A 22,641-nucleotide genomic window follows, 5' to 3' on the forward strand; every position below is an offset into this window, starting at 1 on the left:
TACTTGTAGCCACAAGATGTCAGTGTGGTATCAGTCCTGGGTGTCAGAATGAAAACCGCGGCCTTCAGTTTATAAGTCAGAAGAGGAAGACATGGTCCAGGGGGTTGGCTCGCCTCACCTGTTTCCTCGGGCTGTGGTATCAGTCCCCAGGCTGCCTTTCCAATTAGTTTTCCCTGTGCAGTTTTACATTGGTTCACACCTCATCAGGAGGCTTTTCTTAGTTCTCTCTCCAAATGTAGATACTTTCCTATCTCCTACTTATGCACAGATAGCCTCAGGAATCCCGCCATTTTGGTGTTATCTCAGCACTTTAAAAAATTTGCAAGAGGATATAAGTAACAGCACAGTTTTCCCTCATTCTAAAGAGGGTTTTTAAGTAGTTGAGGATGGGGGAAAAATAGTATCTCTAGTCATAGTACTGTTAGGGTTTTTTTTCCTTTCTTTTTATTTTTTGGTCAAAGCTTAACCTCCAGAGAAAAAAGTAGGAGCTTGTATTAACTGTGCAAAGCAAGCAAAAGAGGGGAAATTAGGGCTTAGGGAAGAACACAAATGTGTGGAGGCCCTGGTGTGCTCCTGCAGCCTTCATAGGGAGGGAGGTATGTTATGGCCATTTTTCTGATGAAGAAAGATGATATATCCTTCCCAGGGTTAGTTAATTAGTAAACGAGTGCCAGAGCCTAGATTTGGACCTGGGTCTGTTTGTCCCCAGAGCCTGTGCCTACCCAAAGCCTGGTAACATTACTTAAAAAAGATTTTTTTTATTGAAGTATAGTTGATTTACCATATTATATGTTTCAGTTGTACAACATAGTAATTCATTATTTTTCAACGTTATACTCCATTCATAGTTTGGTACTGTTACTCTTGTTGACTGTCTGCATCATAAAATAAATGAGGAGTAACCTGAATAATCCATGTACATACTAATCAGCAAATATCTGTTGAGTCCTGGCTACATGGAAGATACCGTGTTGTGAAGAATACCGAGACCTATTAAATATATTCTCTGCCCTCGAGAAGCAAAACAGAGTTAAGGAGAGGGATGGAAAAAGACATGGACACACAGGTCAGTGGAAAACAATCAGAGAGCGGTGGCATTTCCTTGGAACGATGGAGAGCAAAGCAGAGGGCAGGGCTCTGGTCCCAGCACTAGTTCTAGCCCTCCTATGGGCTCTTTATTATATCAGCCTGAAATAAATCTGCTCAATGAAAAGATGTTACTAAGGTGGCCTCTACCTTGATTTTCTGTGGCTCTAAGATGGAATATGAGAAGGGGTGGCTAATCCACGCCACCAGAGGTTGCCACCTATGCATGCCTTTGTAACCCAGACACGGTAAGATTACACTTCATCCTCTCTTTCAGTGGTCTGGTCCAAGGAGGACAGGTCAAAGCAAGCCAGGAGGCATGGCCTGGTATGGCAGGGCTGTTTCCAGTTTCCCAGCCCATGGCTTAGATGTGGAGGAGAACAGATTTGAAGTTTCTGGAAAGCTTTGGTAGCGGAAATAGCAGAACGCTTCTGGCTTACAACTTTAGAAGTACTGTGTCAGTGTAAAGAACTTGGCCAGGATGAACGGAGGAGCCACAAGAATGACTGGACATTTGAAAAATAAGACCTGGGATGAGAGGTTAGAGAAACAGGGGTTATGTAACCTGGAGCTCCTCGGAGATGATGTTGGCAGACTTCCTCTAGAACAGGGCTGTCAGTATCTCAGTACAGAGAGCAGTGACTGACCCTGTTTGTCCATATCGGGTGAGGACTGACTCCGGCTGAGCCAAGAAAATTTTAGATTTGATCCATGAAAAAGTCTTCCCCATGCGGCAGCTGTGAAACACAGAATATATCATGGGGACAAGTTGATAGAATTTTCTTTTTTTCTTGTCTTAAAAAAAAAACAACAACGGAATACAGTAGAACTGTTTAATAATTATGGTGCTGGAGGACAGGCTAAACTTGATATTATAGAATATGTTGTATCCGGCTCCTGCTGTAAGTGTTTGGTTTGAGTGGGGCGTGATCGGCCCAGAGAATATCAGGTTTCATATAACAGTGAATGATACTTTTTACAATAATTGGCCTGGAGAGGATGACCATATCATTTTTCTTTGAATCTGTAACAGTTTGGAGAGTGAAATGGGGTGCTATTAATAATATCCTTGGGTGTACAGTTCTGTGTTTAAAGAAGTCAAAAACAGCCCCGTTCCTTCTTGAATGTAGGGTATCTGGCTGAAGAGGCAGCACAGAAACATCCACCAGCTTGAATAATGGTATGTGCTACGTGTGCTCGTGAAGGGACCAGCCTCCCTGCCCCTGTTCTTCCCGTTTCCTTCCTGATATCGTATACATAGTAGTATATATTCGCTTATTTCCTTATTGTCCCTTTTCCTTTCTAGAATGTAAAGTCCACAGCAGAAGGGATTTTTCTCTTTTTTGTTCACTGCTGTATTTCTAGTGCCTGGAGTAGTAGTACCTGGCACATAGTAGGTGTTCAGTCGATATTTGTGGAGTGAAAGAATGAATGAGGTAAAAGCAAGCAGAGAACCCCCAGGCTGCGTTTAGGACTTTCATGGGCCCTTCGGGGATGGGTTGGATTTGACTCCACCGAGAGGTGGCGGGAACGAGATAATAGCACAGATGAGGACAAGGAGGAACCAACTAGGTACACGCTGTTGGTGTCGAAATCAAACCAGTGAACTCTCAGTTTTACTTCTTCAACGCCCAAATGATGTCCCCTTGCCGTCACCCCCCCCCCCCCCCCCCCCGCCATCCTTTCTCACGTGGCCTGGGCAAGACCCAAGGAGGAGGTGTCGGGAGAAGGCTGGCCACCACACACATTGCTCTTGGTACTGGCGTTCAAACAGCCGAGTGAAAATAGCCCTCCTCAGGAACGCGTGGGCAGCCGTGAACGCCCCACTACTGCAGGGATTAGCTTCCAGTTTATGGGTCGTCTAGGCCTCTTAGCCCCTCTTTTCCTGCACTCCCCTTCCAGCGGGTTCACCACCTGTTTTTAACTCCTTTGGAGGTTGGATGACGTAAGATATCAGTATGTTAATCTCTGTGACTTCGGAAATCATCACTGAGTTAGAGGGGCCCCGGGAGCAAGGGGGATGGGTGTTAGCTCTGCCCGAATGCAGTCCAGTCTGAAGCAAAGAAGGGACGTAGGCAGCACCCATGTGGCTTGCTGTGAAGGCACAGGTGGCCCTATGTCTGTCCCCGTGCCTTGAAATTCCACCTTTCAGTTCCCTCCTGTGGGCTCAGAGGCTCTTTTTTTTTGTCATCGTTAAAATGCTTCTTCTCTTTGGAAGAGTCACGTCCTAAGGCCACTTGCAGCTAACACGTGAAGGGGTCTAGCTGGGTTTAAGGCCCCATGGGAATGTAAGTGTGATGAAATGTGGAAGGCCTGTGGTGGATGAGAAGGGAGAGGAGACCGGGAGCCTGGGGAGGAGGTGGGACCAAGTTCACGTCCTTCACAGTTTTCCTCCAGCGACAGTCCTGAGATGGGGGAGGGTGTCCCCTCCATGGTAACAGAGCTAACAGTCCAAGGAGGCTCAGACAAAAAGGATCCATGGCAACTCGTGGATTGAGGGTGTGTTTCAGGCCTGCTTTCAGCATGGCATCCTTATGGAAACAAACACCAGTCTTTTGGGGAATCTGGGGGTGGAGATGTGTGTGTATGTGTATAGTTTTCATAGTTTCCAATTATGAAATATTTCACAAATATTTCAAGCCTACAGAAAATGATGCAACAGACACCCACCAGTGTATCTACCACTTTGCTTTAACAGATGTCTCAGAGTATCAGTGTCCTAATTTTTCTAAACAACCTCTTATTTTAGAACAGTTTGAGATTTATAGGAATATTACAGACAGTACAGTTATATATTCCCACACCCAGTTTTCCCTCTTACGAACATCTCACATTAGCATAGTATACTTGTCACAATTGTGAACCAAACTGATAAGTAACTAAAGTTCATACTTTATTCAGATTATTCAGATTTCCTTAGTTTTTACCTAATGTCCTTTTTTCTGTTCCAGAATCCCATGTAAGATACCACATTACATTTGGCCATTATGTCACTTCCTAGAGCCATTATGTCACCTGGCTGTATGTAAATGTAAGGCTGTATAATTATCGTGTAGGTGAGTCCTCCATCTTCATGCCCCTCTCTTCCTAATAACAGAGGTCTTTTTCAGAAGCCACGATTTCCTGTTTACTTCTGCTCCAGAAACTCCTCACAGATTAACTGTTTCACAGCCCCAAAGTATTCAGTTTTCTGACACCCAGATTTATCAGCGCTGGCCAGAATCCAGAGGACTGATAACTAGCTACGGAGAGAATAGCCCTGCCCAGGCCACTGTCACGATTCCATTTGTGCCGCTGTTCAATGGCTCCTGTGATTGCAGGGCAGTGGGAAGGGTTGACAAGGATTCCTCCTTCCTGTTTCTGGGAACCAGTAACCAGTACACTCGTGGGAAAACCTGATGCACTGGGCATTTTCCTTATTCCTTACCTTTGTCTCTTAAGGAAGAAATCACTTAACTGAGAGCAGTTGAAGAAAGCGTGCATTTTTTTCCTAAGAAATTCTAGTACACCGTCTATTTGGGTGGCTATTAGAAGCTTGCATTTTAAACCACTGTATTTTTACAGCTGTAGAATCTAGTGCTTGAGTTGATTTAACAAGCAGCCATGGGTTTGTTTTCTGTCCTAAGTCTGCCACTGGTGCTCTGGGAAAACTTGATCTTGGGCCTATTTCTAGGAAAGTGTTCTATAATTTTTACTTACATGTTGATGCTGTCTATTGTTCTTGCTGGCCACACCTTAATCCTGCATGGGTATGAGCATGTGGTATATGATTCAGATACTTAAGCTGTGAAAATTAAAGGTTCCTGATGGAGTTGGGAGTCCAGAGGGGTGGTGTCCTTGGCCCTGGTCTATGGCCAGCAATCCCTTGCTGTGATGTTCCCCACAGTATTACAGCCCTTGGCCACACAGAGATGCCTGCAGCTGTCACGTGTTCCTATGTGTCACCTAACCTAAGATTACTAGGCAGCTTCGGTCGTTTTTAGTGCAGTGGTTCTGGAAGCATTTGCATCACCTGGGAACTTGTTAGAATTGCATCTTCTCAGGGGTGGGGCCCAACAGGCTTGAGCTGTAACAGGCCCTCCAGCTGATTCGAATGCACATCCAGTTTGAAAAGCACTGTCAGTGTGTAACCCATGCTGACGCCCCTCCTATCTTTACCCCCACTTCTCCAGTCATTGAACAGCATTTTTTATTCATTCAGTTAATATTCAGTGAGCAGGCACTGCTGGGTGCCAGGGTGGGGCTGGGTGCCAGGGGTGGGGGAATCAAGGGTGAGCCAGCCACAGTGGGTGTCCTCGGGGAGCTGGAATCAGCTGGAATTCAGGGTTCTCAGCCCTGGAGGCATATCAGAATCACCTGAAGAGCTTTTCAAAATCCAGGTGACTTCACTTAGTGGATCTTTCATCCCAGATCAATTAAATTGGAATCGCCCAGGTGTAAACTAGTTTATAAAGCCCCCCAGTGAGAGACACTGGCATGATGGGAGAGAACGCCGGGCAGTTCCAGAGCAGTGTGGTGTGAAGTTGCGGGTGAGTGGAGGATGCCCTGGGAGCAGACGGGAGGGTTACTTTACCCAGGCTGTGGTGGGGATAGTGAAGGAGAGGACGTATCTGCAAAGCTTTCCTCCAAGTTTTATTTAAAAGAAGGTAACAACATGGTTTAAATATGGATCCATGTGTGATTTCAGAACAAGTAGTAGAGGAGGATCTCAGGAGAGTTGCTTTCTCCTACACTTCATGTAATTCATGCTCCCTGTGTGCTCCTTAACTCTCAATGGCAGCGGCAAAGGGCAATCGGGGCCACACCCAGAGTGGACAGCCTGCCCTTTCTTCTGTATGCCTTCAATGGAAACGCCTGTGCAGGCTTTATCTTCCGGGCTGCTTAGACACCTAGAGCTCCCAGCCCGCTCCTAGCTGTTGCTAGAGAGGCGGCTCAGGAGTGTAACCCGCACCCTTCACGGGTCTTCAGCGTCCATCACATCAACAACAAAATTTCTTCCCAAGGATTTTGATCGATCTTTCCATGCTTTCGGAGATTTTTTTTTTTTAAGAAGTAAAGGAGATATTTATATAATAAATAATTCCTTATTCATGAGTCTCTCCACTTTTGATTCAGAAGGTCAGGTGGGGAGATTTAATATGAAATATTAGCTGTCTTTGCCAGCTGCTGTCCCCTGTTACCATGCTGTAAGCCCGAAATAGAAGCAACCTGTTTTCAATGACAGATCAAAATTTAGTGCGATGTTGATGGTCCAGAATGAAGATTTTTTTGACACAGTGAATGAAATACATACCAGTGCATTTCTGGTTGTGATTTAGCTGACCAAGTAGTTCAGTTATAATTATATTATTCTTACTGGAGATCATTACTCAATGAAAAATGCTTCCGTGTCCAGACTATTAAGATGTGGATGGTGAACATTATTTAAAACAAAAGTTTTTTTTTTCTTTCTGGACTGTTAAGCAGCCTTTTGAGCATGTGGAGGCTAGAATATGGTTGTTAGCATTTAAAATTAAATGAAAACTTGGAAATATTTTTTGGTGTAAAAAATAAACTCGACTGTCAATTATTGTATGCTGCCTTCTGGTCCCTTAAGCCCCTTATAATGTAATGGGAGGGACACGTCTAGTAAATATACAGTCAACGTAAATCTGAGGATATTATAGAAGAGAATTGAAGAGAAGGGCTGTGGGGAACAGGCCGGTGAGGGATTGTGTATCATTTATATGAGGGACATATCAATGCTCTTGGGGATTGAAGTACCTTTCAATAGTAAGCGTAGGTTTGATCTGATCTCTGGATCACTGTGTTGTTTTCCATTGGCAAATATTTCTCTGGGCCCTGATTACCGAGGTGTTAGAAGAACTTAAAACGTCCTCTCACCCTCGGGTTTAAAAGGCCAAGTGTTTATATGGGACAAAGATGGTGTACACATCTGGCAAACCAAATAGTGTTCTCATTAGGACACCTCCCTCCCTGCCTTTCATGTAAGAAAACAGAGGCTGATGTTTGTTGTGTTGAGAAACCCTTGAGTGAATCAACATTTTCAAGAGACTCAGTATGAAATGAATGCTGTCTCCGCCTTGTCACCTCCACCTTTTCATGCAATACGGTGATGAAATAATTCTGTTGAGCAATGCATTTTAGGACCCAAAAGTTTAAACCGAGACTTCACTAGGAGTCATTGGAGTAAATCTGAAATGTAAACTTTCAAGAGACTGTAATTGAATAGATTTAACCTATATTTATGGAACGGAGAAATCTCTAGGTGATTGTCTTTTTTTCTCTTCTCTAAGGACCTTTCTTAAAGTCTGCAGCTCTCTTGTCTGTTGACTTGATTGATGAATATTTTTGCCCACTGAAATTGGCCATTAATTATTTCCTTGAGTTGCAGCAATAATTATATCTTTCAAGTAAAATGTAATTAGCATAATAAGCAGACAACAGGCTGCCAGGTGATGCGGGATCGTTGGGGAGCTAGTCAGTCACCGCCAGAGATAGCTGGGTTACCACGCGGTGGTAAGCAGCAGTTGTCTGGAGCTGACTCCCAGCAGTTACATTTAGAAAAGATAGACTAGGTCACCCCAGAGTGGGAATTTTGATGAGGTAGCTCTATAGCCACCATTGTTAGAAAATACTACCTCCTGGCATATGCTTGTGATGTCATTTTGATAATTAAGGATCCTCTTACCTTTCACTCATTTATTGACCCTTTTTCAGTGATCACAGTTACGTGCCAGCCTCCGCGCTAAGTGCGGGGGACAAAGAGAAACCGGGTGCTGGCTTTGGAGAAGCTGAGTCTGCTGGGACATAAACACTTGAAAGCGTAATTCATCCTTTTAATAGAGGTGTGTACTAGGGTGAATTCTACGAAGTAGGTTCCTGGAGTGCTTTGGAGGGGAGGTACCCCTTGTAGTGGACTTTAGAGCATGAATCTGAGCATGGCTACGGAAAGTGGGGAGCAGGTGTTCCAAGTTGGGGAAACAGCCTGTGTTACAAAGGCTTATCAGCAGAATACCTCTCTCTCTCTCCCCTCTGATTTCCTACTGGTGCTTCCCATTGGCTAAACCTGGCCAGAGAGTCTGGGTAAACTAGCTCGAGGCAGGGAAGGGCAGGGAAGGGCAGGCAGTGGACCTGAAGAGGCAGACAGGGTCATCAGAACAGAAGCTATGGCATGTGAATGAGGTATGTGCAGAGGAGGAGATGAAGTTAGGAGTTGCATGAAAAGAACTGAGGAAGATGAGTTTGGAGCCAAATTGTAAAGGATCTTCTGTATTTTACCTAAATCTTTTATCATATAAACAGTAGTCCTGTGTGGGGTGGGCTTATTAATGCACGATATTATTGATTTGTAATTTAGCAAGATTCACATTTTTAAAAAATCACCATTTTGGGACTCATTAATGGGTCATAAAATCAATTAAATGGGCTAGCCCAACATTTTAAAAAATGAAATAATATGTGCATTGCATACAGTGAAGTTGAGTAATGTTCTGTGAACCCTCTGTGTATTTCTGTGGGGGAAGTGTACTGGTTACAATTTAAAATACGTATCATACCGTGGAAATGTTGGGAACACACTGAGCTAGGTCCTAGAGTGTGGAGGTGGATTGAAGGGGAAAGAGAACGACAGGCAGCCTGGCTATGTCTGGTCAGCAAAGAACATATCTATTTAAAAAGTATATGTTATCTCTGCATTCCTTTTTAAAGCCATTCCTTTTTTAATATCTTCATGGTATTGAATCCATGTCTAGAGTATTAAGCCTCATCTCCAGTAAGCTGAGAAAATCCATCAGCCTCTCCGTCTTCCATTTTCTGAAACTCAGCTGATAGTAATGTTTACCAAATCCCCAAAGTCTCCTGAACCTCTCTGAGGAATCCGATGTCTTGTGCTTACTTTGATAATGCCTGTTTTACTCAAGCATTATGGGGAGTTTTGCATTTGGTTTGAATGTGTGATAAAATCACTTCAGTGTGTTTTGGTTTATAAATTGAAAGGCTTTCCTTTTAGCTATAAAGCAAGTTAATTGATCACACTGTTTTTAGTTAGTCAGAATGGCTTAATAAACTCAGCTGAAAACTAGCCAAAAAGTTTTCTGTCTCCACTGGCAAGACACATGACTCTTTGGAAGAGGAATTGGAGAGCTTTCTGATGAAGGTCCTTACTCTTGCGGGAGAACAGTAACACCAGTGCGTATGCATGTGCTCTCTAAGCTTCAGGGATGAAGGAAGATGAAGTCTAAACTCTCTATACAAGTAACTCAGGTCACTATTTCAGTGTATAGTTTGATCTTTCTCTTCCCCACACAGTATTTGTTCAGGAGACTAACAAGTAGCTAATGTGGCTGCATTGGGCTGCTCCTGTTGGAGGGATAATAATTCCAAGGCCACCTTAGGTTGGCAGCCGGAGGTGGAGCCTTAGAGTTTATACTGGAATCGCTCAGTTCAAAGGTGATTCTCATGTCAGGCTTGTGGGGTGGGTGCACTATCATTATGGTCATTTCATAGGTAAGGAAACTAACTTGCTTAAAGTTATAAGTTGGAACTAGTTAGAACGAGGACTAGAATCCATATCTTCTGGATCCAGATCTGGTGTTCTTTTAGATCAGTCACCCAGAGGAGAAATTGACTAGGAGATGCAGATAAATAACTGTTTAAGCCTGTGTCCCAGGTTCTGGTTTTCATCAGAATTTGTCCATGTTTTTTGTCCCAGTGCTTCCAAAGCATTCCAGTGCTTTATCCATGAAGCAGTGTTTTAGTGAGAATAAAATCAAGAACAGGCCAGTTGGCCATTTAGTTTGAGAGCATTGCTATTGAATAGTGTGGTAGAACTAGGTGGTGGTCAGGGTCAAATAGCTGCACTTGGAAGTCACACCTGGATCTGAGGTCTTATCTCCGAGCTGTGTGATCTGGACCTTTTCTGAGCCTTACATTTTCCTTTGAGAAAGGGATGGGGGAGGTACCTCCCCTGCAGGGTTTTCATGAGGATTGCACGGAGAAAGCAGCTTATTCTGCATGGACTCATAGTAGGCACTTAGTAATGCTAATTCTATTTTTGTTGTCAGTTATCATTGCTACTTAATAACAGTTGGTTGTTCACAAATGTGGTCTGACAACGTAAACAGTAAATGCTTTCAGACCTGACTACCTACAGTAATAATAACAGGTATGGTTTATTAAGTATTTCATGTATCAGCCACTACGCTCTGTATGGCTTGTCTCTTTTAATCCTCATAATAACCTCATAATGTGTAGGAACTGAGAATCGCTGTCTTTTATATCAGAAAACTGAGACTTAGGCTGAGAAACTTGCTCAAGTCACAGAATTAAGTAGCAGACTGTGCCCATGAATATTATATTGCCTGTCTAAAGAAATTAAAGCCTTGGAGAGAAAAAAAAAAAACAACCCGGAAAGTCTAGAGTTGCTTCCCAGAAGTTCTTCCATAGAAGCCAAGAATGCCAGGAGCCGTCTGCCAGGTGCCAGGGCCTTCCCAGACGCCCAAATTCACACCATCAGCGAGATTGATCTGTGGGCAGCCCAGCATGTGACCCTCCTCATTAGCGAGTAGAATGAGTGCACAATCCACACAGAACGGGGAGGAATAAATCCCCGAAAACTGCATAACCTTTGTGGCCCATGAGCCTGCACATCCTATTCCTGGCTGCTATCTGGGCACAGAGATGCCATGAGGCATCCCAGAGCCCACCAGGCAGAGTGTTGCATATCAGCCCTCCACCCTGGCAAACTGTAACTGATTTGTGCCCTTGTGTTTGATGGCTCTTAGGCAGAACAGTCAGGCCACTCCACTTCCAGATGTTCAGCTATTTCTTCTTTCTTTTCTTTTTAAAGCAATGATTCTGCCTCCCTGGGAGGCGAGAAGTAATGAGGGTGATTCCTTTTGCCAAATCCTTAACTGGCTTCCAAAATGCAAAATGAATATGCTTGGTTATGACCTGATTTCTAAGTGAGGTGAATAATAACAGCAAGGAAAACCACACTGGTTGGGGCCAATCTGAATGACAGAAAATTCTGAGCCATGGAAGACTTCGAGGGATGCAGTCTTACCATTTTAGGGACATACTGTGAAGAAAATCGGTGGCCAAAAGGAAAAGGTTGGCGGGGGGGAGCGTGTCCCAGTAAGAGGTCTTTGTCAGAGCACCCTTATTGAGTGGATGAAAATTGCGCACAATTAATTCAAGGGCCGCTGGTATTTGGTTGTTTGTGATTTGCTTTTAAAGATACACGAAGACACTAATAGTCTACATAATCATTAAGCTTAGCACTTTCTCTATAGAAAGCAAAAAGCTGGGGCGGGGGGATGGGGGTGGTGAAGACCTGAGCCTCAAGTGAAGTCTGAATTTAGAGGTTTTACTGGATGTTGGATTTATTTATAAAGCTTTTAAATTACTTTCAATAAATCATTTCCGGTTTTACAGTTGTCTTTTTAGCTTGGGGAAAAATGCAAACTGGTTTAATGACTTTCCGAACCAGATCTTCATCCCTCTTCTGGTTGCATGTTAGAATCTTTGGAGATGGGTCTTAGGCCTCAGAATTTTTTACAGCTACCCAGGCGATACTAGTGAGCAGTTCTGGTTGAGAAGCACCGGTCTCCAGGTATTTGGCGGCATAGAAATGGCTGAAACCAAATGAGACAAACTTGCTTATAGGACCCATAGGCCTCACGTCTTCGAACTCAGAACACGGGTTTCTTCTCTGCTTGGAAAGACCTGTTCCAAGTGGCTTACCTCTGTGTCTATTCCTGCCATTTCTTTAAGTCCTTCCAAGTACTTAAATCACAAAACATATGCAAGCAGGGAGTGATATCTACACTTTGGCAGAAAATCAGATATTTTTTACACCAGATCATTTTTATTACAGATCACTGTAAGTCAGATCCTCCAGAGTCTGGACTACTTGAGAACTGGGACCTTTGGAGGATGGGTGAGGGGCCTTCAGTGCCTAGCACACAGTACTTGACATATATTTGGCCTCCTGTATGTTAATTATTTTAATCTTGATTTTGTGTTGTCCTAATTGGGGCTTACTTCCTTATCAACTTTTTCTTCTCTAGAATCCAGGCTTGCCCTAAATTTATATCTTGGTCAAGGGATAGCAAAGGAAATTTCTTTAGGTGAAGACGGGAGGGATGTCACACTGCATGGAGGTTTCAGGTGAATGCAATCCATGGTGTCAGAGCTGCCCTTTAAAGAAGAAAAAAAAAATTTGGCAGGTGGGGGTGGAATGGGTTACAGGGAAAAAAAAGAGGAACAAATGGGAACAGATCTGCATTAATAAATATTCAGACTGAGTCCCACTCTTATGTCAGTGTTGTAGGTGGTGTTATTACATGTAGTACTGGGTGATGGAAGTTGTGCACACTTTCATTTTTCACTTTAATTGCTTGCCTGAAAAGATCCTGACAGCTTCAAAGGTTACTGCTGGTTGCATTGTTCATAACTCAGAAGTAATATGCATGTGCAATTTGCTTCATTATTGCCCGTTAATAACCAATTCTAGAAAAAGTCCTAAAGCCACCAAAGGAGCCATAATTTGACATGATGGTTTCCTCCTCCTCTTTCTCCCATTCTTTAATTATCCCAGGTTAAGAGTGATCCACAGATGGTGTGGTGATGTGGGTGTGATTTTACTCTTATTTTCTTTCCATGAGCTGGCATATTAAATTGTTAAAGAGAATTTTTTAAGAATCTAAAAAAACAAAGCAAGACATCAGATTAGAACTTTCGAGTCCAACAAAATAAACCAGCATTCCAGTTGTTTCATGTTTCTGTTAAGATCTGGTTTGGTTTCATGTAACTGAAAAACCCTACATAGCACATGCCTTAAGTGGAAGAGTTTATTTCTTTCACTTTCAAGAAGTCTGGAGGTGGTCAGTCTCAGAGAGGTGTGGGTCTTCATGGGATCAGGGATTCAGGCTCCTATTGTGTTGCTCAGCCATGTATGACTTCTGTAGATTATATCATATCCAAAGTAGACGCAGGAGGGAAAAATAACCACAAGGAAAGGCACATGACTTTAAAGCCGCTTCCCAGAAGCCTTACATCCTATTGGCCAGGCCTTAGTCACAGGGCTACACCTGGCTCAAGGAATGCTGGGAAATGTAGTCTTTATACCAGACAGCCATATTCCTAAGCATTATGGAGGAAGAAGGGGGAAATGACTACCGGATGGTAGCCAGCAATCTCACTACATTATGTGAATGATGAGTTCTTAGATCATCTATGCATCATTATGCCACTGACTATAAAATGGAGATAATCCACAACAGTACAGAGTTTGATTTCAAAACATTCTACGGGCTAAAGAACCAACAAGTAGCTACACCTAACACATTACTTATTTAATCCTCATTTCAGCACTCACGCAAAAGTACTATCCTTATCAAAATTTTACAGATGAAAAAAAACCCTAAGACTTAAAGAAGTTATACAGCTAGTATTGAACAGAGGCAGTTTGACTGGTGTGGAGTTGCATTATAATCCTTAGCATCACCAAGATGTGGGAGCAGGGATTCCAATGGGAGGGTGATTACAGTAGTGAGCCTTAGAATCTTGGGTACCAAATCAGTTAAAACACTGAACTCGGGGTACATTTTGACTCAGTTCTCTTTTTGTCCCACTCTTTTATATTCACTCCCTTGTGAAATTTGCCAATTCCTTGGTTTCAAATGCAGTACAACCTTTGGCTTTTCTTTATCCCTGCTGGGATTTTATTAGGCCTACTAAGTCCTCAGTCAGTACTTCCTATTGAATTGGCTGAGTTACATGATAACCAAGTTTTGACTCAGAGTGGTCAGGTTTTTGCTGTATCGTCGTTTCGTTTTGCGGGACATGGTCTGGTTCCAGTGCCTGCTGGAACGTGGCATTATGGTGGGAATCTACAGTGCCGCAGTCCCTATCTGTGTCCTGAGTCCTTTTATCTCTTCTTCCTTTGAGTCTTCTTGGTTCTGCAAAATGTCTTACCACACATCAGAAGCAGACCTCCTTTTCTTGCCTGTCAAACCCTTTTCACTTTCTAGTTTCTTCCTTACTTTTGGTAATGAGGCCCTCAGATCTGTAACACAAGAAAAACTGTGTATTTCCATTTCTACTTTCACCAAATCTTATATTCCTTTATTCCAGCTTTTCCCCCCATTCTCCACACCACCACCAGTTATTTTTCTAAAACATGGACCATATCAGTTTATTCCTTCTGAGGCTCTCCATTGTTCACGGAATTAAGTCCAAACTCTTGGAGAACATTTCAAGCCTTCCAGGACATGGGCATGATCTGCATTGTGAGGCTCTTCGTGCAGAGTTCCAGCCACACTGGCTTTCTTGCCCCTGTCTCTGCTTGTTTCTGCTAATGCTTAGACCGTTTTCTATTCTGATTCACCATTTTCTTACCTTTTCTGACTAGAGCTTTAGTTCAAGGCTCATGTAAAATTTCCTTTCAAGAAGTTTCTCTGATTCGCCCAGAGAATCCTGTTTTGTTTCTACAGCAGCTAGCGTAGTCCTCCAGGTTGGCACAGATCAGTCAGTCTTGGATTATTGTTAACTGTGAATTGTGTTGTTTTTCTTGCTCAGTTGTAAATCTACTGACTTAGAATTTCCCTTTTGCAACTAGTGCATGACAAGAGTGCAGTATGTCTTTCTTGAAATGAACTCAGTATCTTTGTCTCCATGAAGAAAGTCTGAGCTCTTGTAAGTCCAAACAACGTCTTGTATCTTCTGTAGCCTCCTAACCAGCCGTTTGATTTAGACCACGGAAAATAACAGAGATTATCATCTAGAAGCAATAGCTCCATCCTCATAATATTCATAGAGCTCTAACACAGGGTTTCTCAACATCTGCATCATTGGCATCTTCGGCCAAGTAATTCTTTTGTGGGGGCTGGGGGGTGCTGTCCTGTGTGTGCACTGTAGGATGTGCAGCTGCATCCCCGGCCTCTACCCACTAGATGCCAGTAGCATCCTCACCCCAGTTGTTCTCTAGATATTGGCAAACATCCTGATGGGCTGGGGGTGGGGGGCAAAATCGCCCACAGTTCAGAGCAACTGTTTTAAAGTATCTCTATAAATATTTTATAACTAATGAATATCGGCTCTGCAGCCCACGTTTCCATGGTACCCACAGACTTCTCACCTGTGCTTTCTGCTTCAAACTTCATGCCATTTTCAGATCCCTAACCTCACCTATGAACCACTGCCTATGCCTAAGTCCCTTCCTTCAAAACCCAACTCAGTTCCTATTCATCAGTAAATCCTTCCCAGATTAGCCCTTTCTGCCCCTCTCTCTCATTATTCTGAATTTTGCATCATTTTCTATCCTTTTGCACATCTGTGCTTACTGGTATATATTTTTCTTATAAGTATCTCTCTGTACTGGCAGTCACTTACACTTGGGTCTGTTTTCCTCTCCTGTCCGTCTGACTCTCCTAGTTGAATAGTCTGAGCTGAATGCTTATCTTTATGTCTTTTGTGTTATGCATGCCCAGGGCATTCATTTATTTGTTCAGCATATGTTCACTGATTATTTACGAAGCACTGGACTTAGGGTTTGTGGCTTCTAAGATCTGGTCCCTTAAGGAGCTTCCATTTTGGTGGGGTGTTAAGACAGATTGGCAAATGTGTGTAGCATAACGCATGGTAGAGGTAGTGCATAGGCCAGCGCCTTGGAAGATGTGTAGAATTTCCTTGGGCGAACAATTTTAGGCAGAAGGAGTTGAAGGTCTCTTTTCATGAACAGCCATTGCCCTTCCAGCCTTGCAGAGAGGACTTCGAGAGCCTCATTTTCCCTGCCTTCTCTTTTGTCACTTACCTTCACCCACCAGCAGCTCTCTTTTCTTCCAGATATGTGCTTTTAGGCTCTTCCCATGGGCAGCGGTGACATAGAAGCTCCTTTACGGTCTTTTGTATCACATGCTACTTGGATCCATCATCAGGTTCATTTCTGGGGAAAGCAGACACGTCCATGTACATGCACACATGCCTGTAAGATCAAATGGGACCAAGTTTTGGCCTTATTCCTGTTTGGAAGAATTTTATTGTTGTGTAACCCCAGCACCCCAGTCTTCAGGGTCGCTATATACAGATGTACAGGTTGTGCACTGCACAAGCATACCTGGCAGCCACCATGGACTCTGGCAGTCTCTCTTGTCCCAGGTAACAAGGTAGAGAATTTGGCTGAAGAGTGCAGACTGAGAGTGTCATACATATAAGGCTACACACCTTATACTTGGGGAAAAATAGCTACCACTCTCAAGCAGTCATCAATGATCCTAGGAGTTTGATGGGTTGGTGAAGAGTTAGAAAGCATCCTGGTCAGAACTGTCTATTTCTAATAACTTTAACCCTCTGGTCATGCCGGAAACTAAAAAGGCTGCAGTATGCTGTGTTTGTTTATAAATGAGCCTCCTAGAGCATTGTCCAAATGGTTCTTGGTTGAATAACGTTTATTCATTCACTTGTGGAGGAAAACTCAGGCTGCAAATGGGAACATAAATGCTTTTTTTAATAGATGGCGTTATTGTATTGCACAATGTCCCCGACTTTTAGATATTTAACTCATAAAGTTTACAGCAACACTTAACTGCATCTGGATTTCACATTGAATTTGGAAAGGCAAGAATCTCACTGTAATTTGCACTGACTGCCCTGTAATGGAAATTATGGCTTGGGAGAAGTTTCAAGCGACGTGTCTATAAACGAAGGAAAAGTTGATCCATTCAAAGGCCAGTTATGTGCAATTGTAGGGTTTTTTATTTTTATTTTTGAAAGGACCATTGCCGGCAAGAAATATTTATTTCAGCAGCTAAAGTAAACTAGCTGTGAATTAAAAGTCGGTCTTTGTAAATTGTCGGTTCATCAAAATTCAGTCCTAAAAGTGGAGTGAAAGTTGCAACAGAACTTTGCTGGGCTTTTAAGAAAGCTATAAAGATTGTATGGAGGCCAGTGTTGCAACTGGTTGGTAGCAATGAATTGACTTCAGAGGATGAGCATTAAATGGTCAAAATGCTGGCCTAATGGGACTCAGGACGCAGGGCTTCTGGTCCTAGCCCTGCTGTTAACTGGGTTTGTGTAAATAGGCATGTCACTTAACTTGCCAAGCCTCAATTTGTCTGCTCATTTGCTCCTGTCTCCCACCATTTATTTGTTTTGGTATATCTTCCATTCACATTCAAGACTTTCCCTCAAATGTCTAATGATCACTCCTTGACTGTTCTTGGCTCCTATTTAAGACACTGAGGCAATAAAAACCTGATGGGAGGCTCTGGATAGAGGCATGGATGGATCTCGTTGACCATAGACTTATCTGCAGGGAAATCACTTAATCAAGGAATTGCCACATGTCGGCATCTGGCTATCTCTTCTCTGCGCCCACTTAGCCTAATCAGAGAGGAATCCTCCCGCCTGGCTGTCAGTGTTCTTGGGACCAGTGAAGTAGGTATATTTCCACTTTAATCCCCTTGTTTTCAGCCCTGTGTTCTCCCCACTCCCCCTCTATCTCCGCTGTGCTTGGTTTCCTGGTTCAGTGTCTCTAGATAATCAACCTTTTAAACAATTTTCCTGTTTTCAGCCCTGAACCTTCCCTTCCTTGCCTTTTGCAACACCTGGCACCTCCAAGTCCAGGGCCTCTCGGGGCTAGAAGCATGGGCCAGGAGGGGAACCCATTGGGTTCCCCTCCTGGCCCATGCATCTCCCCCGCTGCAGGCGCTTGAGACTATAGCTTCCTCTACTCTCTGAGTCACTTGTCACTCCTGTATGAGTTTTCCATCTTCCAAAACACTGGTCCAAACCACTTGTCTGCTGATGTCTCCCCTTTTTTTCCTATCCCCGGAGAGGTTTTAATTCCTTTATTTCTTCCTTTAGTGGGGCCTTGGATGGTGAAGGAAAAGAACGCCTTTGATCAATCTGCCATGTTTGACCCAAAATCTTCCATTTTCTCATCATAAAATTAGTGTATCCATTTAATAATGATAATGCATCTCCTACATGCCTGCCCCTGAGCTGAGTGCTGGAGAAAGGAAAGAAATTGAGATGGTTCATCTCTGAGAAATGTGGGAAGGGGAAAGGATGTGCCCAGCGTCTGCCTCTATGGTGACACAAGTGCGGGGACAGTGCTGGGGATGAGGTAATGCAGAGAAAGGAGGAGGGATGCACGCGCTCAGCCAGGGATGTTGTGGAAGGCTCTGCTGAATAAACTAAAACTCTGTGGTTTTGTGAGTTCAGCTGTTGGGGGGAAGACTGAGAACAGACTGTGCCCATTAATTATTACCAAGTGAGTCCACAGAAAAGTGGTGTTTCCATCCCAGACCTTCAGTATCCCTCATCTGGCTGGGTGGGCCTTTGCCTCTCCAGGATCTTCCGGGGCTGCCTTCCCACTCACATCATCTCAGGCCTCCCACTGTTGCCCTCCACACGGAGCAAAGAGCCCAGCATTTGGAGAATATAGAATTTGAAGAAGGCCTTCTTGGGCAGGGGCGGCGTGATATCCTGTCTCCCCCTCATTGCTGCCTCCCAGCCTGCAAATAGCTCCTTGCTGATAGAGGCCTCATTAGTCTTGTTGAGAGGTAGTATGGCTGGTTTCTGACATTCTTAAATTGGAAATAAATCCAGGCATATAAATCCCAGCAATGTAGACTAGCTGAAGCACAGCCAAAGCCCATGAGCTCCTCAGTTAGCTTCTGTTAACCCAGCAAACAATCTTGATAGCGTTTTCCTGGAAACTTGAAGATAGCGCTACAAAAGACTCAACATAGGTCCCAAATCCAGGCACTTGGTAGACGTTGGTTCCCAACACCAGCGACAGCAGAGCTGATGGACACAGGCCTCCCTGATTGAACAAGGTGTGCTGTTTGCCCTCCTTTCGTCATGTTTAACTCTAGTTCCTATCCAGAAGGGTCTGAAGATTGTCCTTTCCTTATTTCTGCCGTTTGCCTGGCTTTTCTCTTAACTACTTGAGAAGTCGTGGGAGCTGGTGCTGCGACACTGAGCCTTTTGCTGTTTAATTGACTCTATAAAACCACAGGGCAGTAGGACCAGATGAGCTACAGCAAGCTTCCACTTTGTGTCTCGTCCTTACTGTTGAACTGTGCGTTCAAGCTATTACCCTGAACTAGGAACGGTAGAAGAAGCACATTGCTGTCTACTGTGGAGGGTGCTATGTTTTAGAAACTTTGAAGTTGATAGGTTTTTATTGCTTGGATATCTTAAAATACATTTTCATATTTAAATTCCTTTATCTTCAGTCAGCTTGAAATCTGTGAGCGTGCAAGGGGTGATGTGAGACAGAAAACAGTCAACTCTTAGTGGGTTTTTTTTGGCTGTGCCCTGCCCTGCTGAGAAATTTTGGGTTCATCTTCCTGTGCCTTCTTTGTGATATAAGAGTGGTAGAGCGTTGCTGTATGGGGCTGTAGGTAGCCGCAGTATGGGATGCTTTACTTTCTTGCCAGTTACCAGTTTAAGGAACATCGTGTGGCCATGAAAAATTCAAGCGTTTCTATCCCACAGACCATTTACTGAGGTGGATTTTATCTCTGGGCAGCGGTAGCCAACGTTCCAGGTTCACCTTTTGATCAGTGCCATAAACAAACCAGAGAAATATCTGGGAGATTGTGCACTATGGCCACTGCACTTCATATCACGTTTCTTATTGTAGCGACTTGTGCAAAAACTGTCTCGATGGTGTAGCACGTGGTTTAAAGAAGTTCTTCCTGTTGTAGTCAGTAATTTCCAACGGACCGTGTTACTCTCTCCAGTTCATTCTGCTAATGACGTTCCGTCTTCACGAGGAGGACGTCATCGTCCTGCTGTGAACACCTGAGGCCTTTGTCGCTCCAGTCCTCTCCTGTAGAGAGTTTTTAGCATCCGACAGTTACTTTTTGGTCAGGGAGGGAGAAATAATGAAGACGGCCATTATACTTTTACTGAATGCGAAGTGCTCCACAGTGTAATTAAATCCATAAAATGGTGAGTCATGATCATTGCACGCCAGTCAGCCAGGAAGCGGGTGACGGAGCTGATGTCTATTCGCGACCAGCCCCTGATGCTTTTCCTCTGGTAGCGCTTGTGCAGGCTTCTCCTGATGTGTGGGCACCAAGTACCTAATTTCGTTTTAAGAACACGAAGCTTTCATGGATGTTCTGAAGGTTGCCCAAGGAAACATTTAATCTGAAAGAGATGTCTCAGGCCTGGTGGACATACGTCTGGAAGTTCTACTTTCTTGTCGGTTACCGGGGTCTGCATTCTAGAAAAACAGGAGAATCCTGCCTGAGGTGCTTCCAGATGGTTTTGTTGTTGTTGTTGTTATGGAAAGGCATTTGGAAGCTTCTGGAAGTCCATTTCACCACTCATAATTTGAGGGTATGTGAGCATAAATCTAGCCTAGGTTATGGAAGATGGTGGAACAAAGAAAACAGTGTTGCTGTAGGCCAGGGATCTATCAATACAAACAGCCTCAGGTGCCTATGTAATCATCATAGGAGGCAGAGGAAATGCTGAGTTACTGATCTGTCCTCACTTGCGCTGCCAAAACCTCGAGACCCAACTTGATGGAGCCATTCAGAGAACCTTTGTCTCTTGTTTCAGAATTTGGCTTTCATGGCTTGCGATGGCAACGACCCAGGAAGCAGGATTTCTGAATAGTGTGTCCCTGAAATTCTTGGCATAGGAAAAATAATAAAGTGAACATGAGATTCTTAACTATAACACCAATAAAAAAATCGCCACTACTGTCCAGTTTTAGTCTGGGAGTGGAAAGCATTGTAAATTGATTTTGATGCTGTCATTTTTGCCACCTGTGCTCTATGCCACTGTGTCTACACCCCCTACCCCCATCACCTGTTAACGCACTTTGGAGTTAGCATGTGTATCTTACAAGAACCATGGGCAGTAAACACTTCCTGTACCAAGGTGCTTGAAACGATATCTGTCATTACATCAAAGAAGGTGTTATTGCCAAGTGCAGCTGGAAGAGTTCTAATAATGAGATGGTTTTAAACGAGGTTGTAATGAAATCTGTGTGAAATGTCTGAACCTTTTTCTAAGAAAACAAAAATGTGTTCACGTTTCTTTGTAGTCTTACTATAGAAACATTGTTTTTGCATATACTTAGCACAATCATTTCTCTACATGAGAAGTTTGAATATATTTCTAGTTGTTAAAAGTGCATTTCTGGTGCTGTGTTGGAGAAGCACTGTTAGGGAAGTTTGCTCTGGTGTTGAATTCTCTCTCTTCAAGGGGGAAAAAAACCCCTCTGATGAATGTGGTGTTTGTGGATTCTGAACCAGCATGAGAATTTCTGATTGAGAGTCTAGAAAAGTTATAATAAACTTATTATACAGTTAAGAAGGAGAAGAGTTGCCCTCTAGAATGTGAATCCGAACCCAGAAAAGTATGCAGTGAATAAGAACAATACTCAGTAGATTTTCAGATTGATGGAGCTTTCCAATGGCAACTAATTTGTTCCAGCATTGAAGTGAGCATAATTATAACAGAGCCTTTCTTTCTTAGGCCGATTAACCACCAAAAACCATGCCAACATTGTAACTTTAAGCAGTGAAAACCAATATTTATGAGGGGGATTGTGCAAGAGTTTGTGTGACAGATGGACATTTTATCACTGTTGATGTTTGGAATTCTCTTGAAAAGTAATGCAATATCTTGTTATTTATGAATGAATGAACAAATGATTGTGCTTTGCTGACTGAGTTTTCGTTAAAAAGCGCTCTACTAAGTTAATCTTTTTCTCCATTTAGCCTCTGTTACTTTAGGTTAGGTAGCCACATATATTCTGATGTGAAAGCTGAAAAATCATAATTGTGTTTTTATTTCAGATACGGATCCACGTGTTTTAGAAAAACAAGAATTACAGCAGCCAACCTATGTTGCCCTCAGTTACATTAATAGGTAAGCCATTTTCAGAATTTATAGCAACCTCGTATCTGCCACATGTTTATTTTTTAAATGTATCTTTTTAACGAGGTAGGAAAAATGTTTTCAGTCTTCAGTTATTTGCAGGAGATTATTTAAAATCAACTTCTATATGGAATTTTCTTGTTTCTCTGATGGGGAGAGGCAGGTTGTAGTTCTCTGTTCATATGGCTGAAGCATGACTGATTTATAAGCTCATTCTGGAAGTAGTTTGCGTGCAGAGTTAGAATATACTCTTTTGACTTCATAGGGCAGTTTGGAGATTAATGGATTTATGTTTGAGTGAAACTTTTAAACCCTGGGGTGAAGAGGTGCTTTATGAATTCAGGACATTGTTGGAATATCAGAATATATCAGGATATAACAAACTGAAATAATTGAATATCAGAGTTACTTAGTAGCAGTTCACCTTTTAGTAAAAACATTCTCAACTGTGAGAATTCTCAGAGAATTCTCATTCTCCCATCTGTGTTGAGTCACGCGAGTTTTTCCTGGAACTGAACGTCTGAGCACGACCTTAGAGAGCAGTTTAGAACTTAATATATCAGGTCAAAGAGAGGACTTGTTGTTTCATCCAACTTAAATAATTAAGGAGACAGGGATTTTTGAAGAGAACCTGAAATC

General features: G+C 43.1%; 1 protein-coding gene across 1 annotated transcript in view; it reads left to right on the top strand.

Moving 5' to 3' along the window:
- JAZF1 (JAZF zinc finger 1) overlaps positions 1-22,641 on the top strand; it is a 343,427-nt gene that overhangs the window by 161,551 nt on the left and 159,235 nt on the right. The window contains exon 2 of the mRNA XM_059933715.1: positions 21,921-21,993. Within this exon, the coding sequence (XP_059789698.1) occupies positions 21,921-21,993 (73 nt within the window). The remainder of the gene's footprint in view (positions 1-21,920; positions 21,994-22,641) is intronic.

This window comes from Balaenoptera ricei, chromosome 9, assembly GCF_028023285.1.
Source record: "Balaenoptera ricei isolate mBalRic1 chromosome 9, mBalRic1.hap2, whole genome shotgun sequence".
NCBI lineage: Eukaryota > Metazoa > Chordata > Mammalia > Artiodactyla > Balaenopteridae > Balaenoptera > Balaenoptera ricei.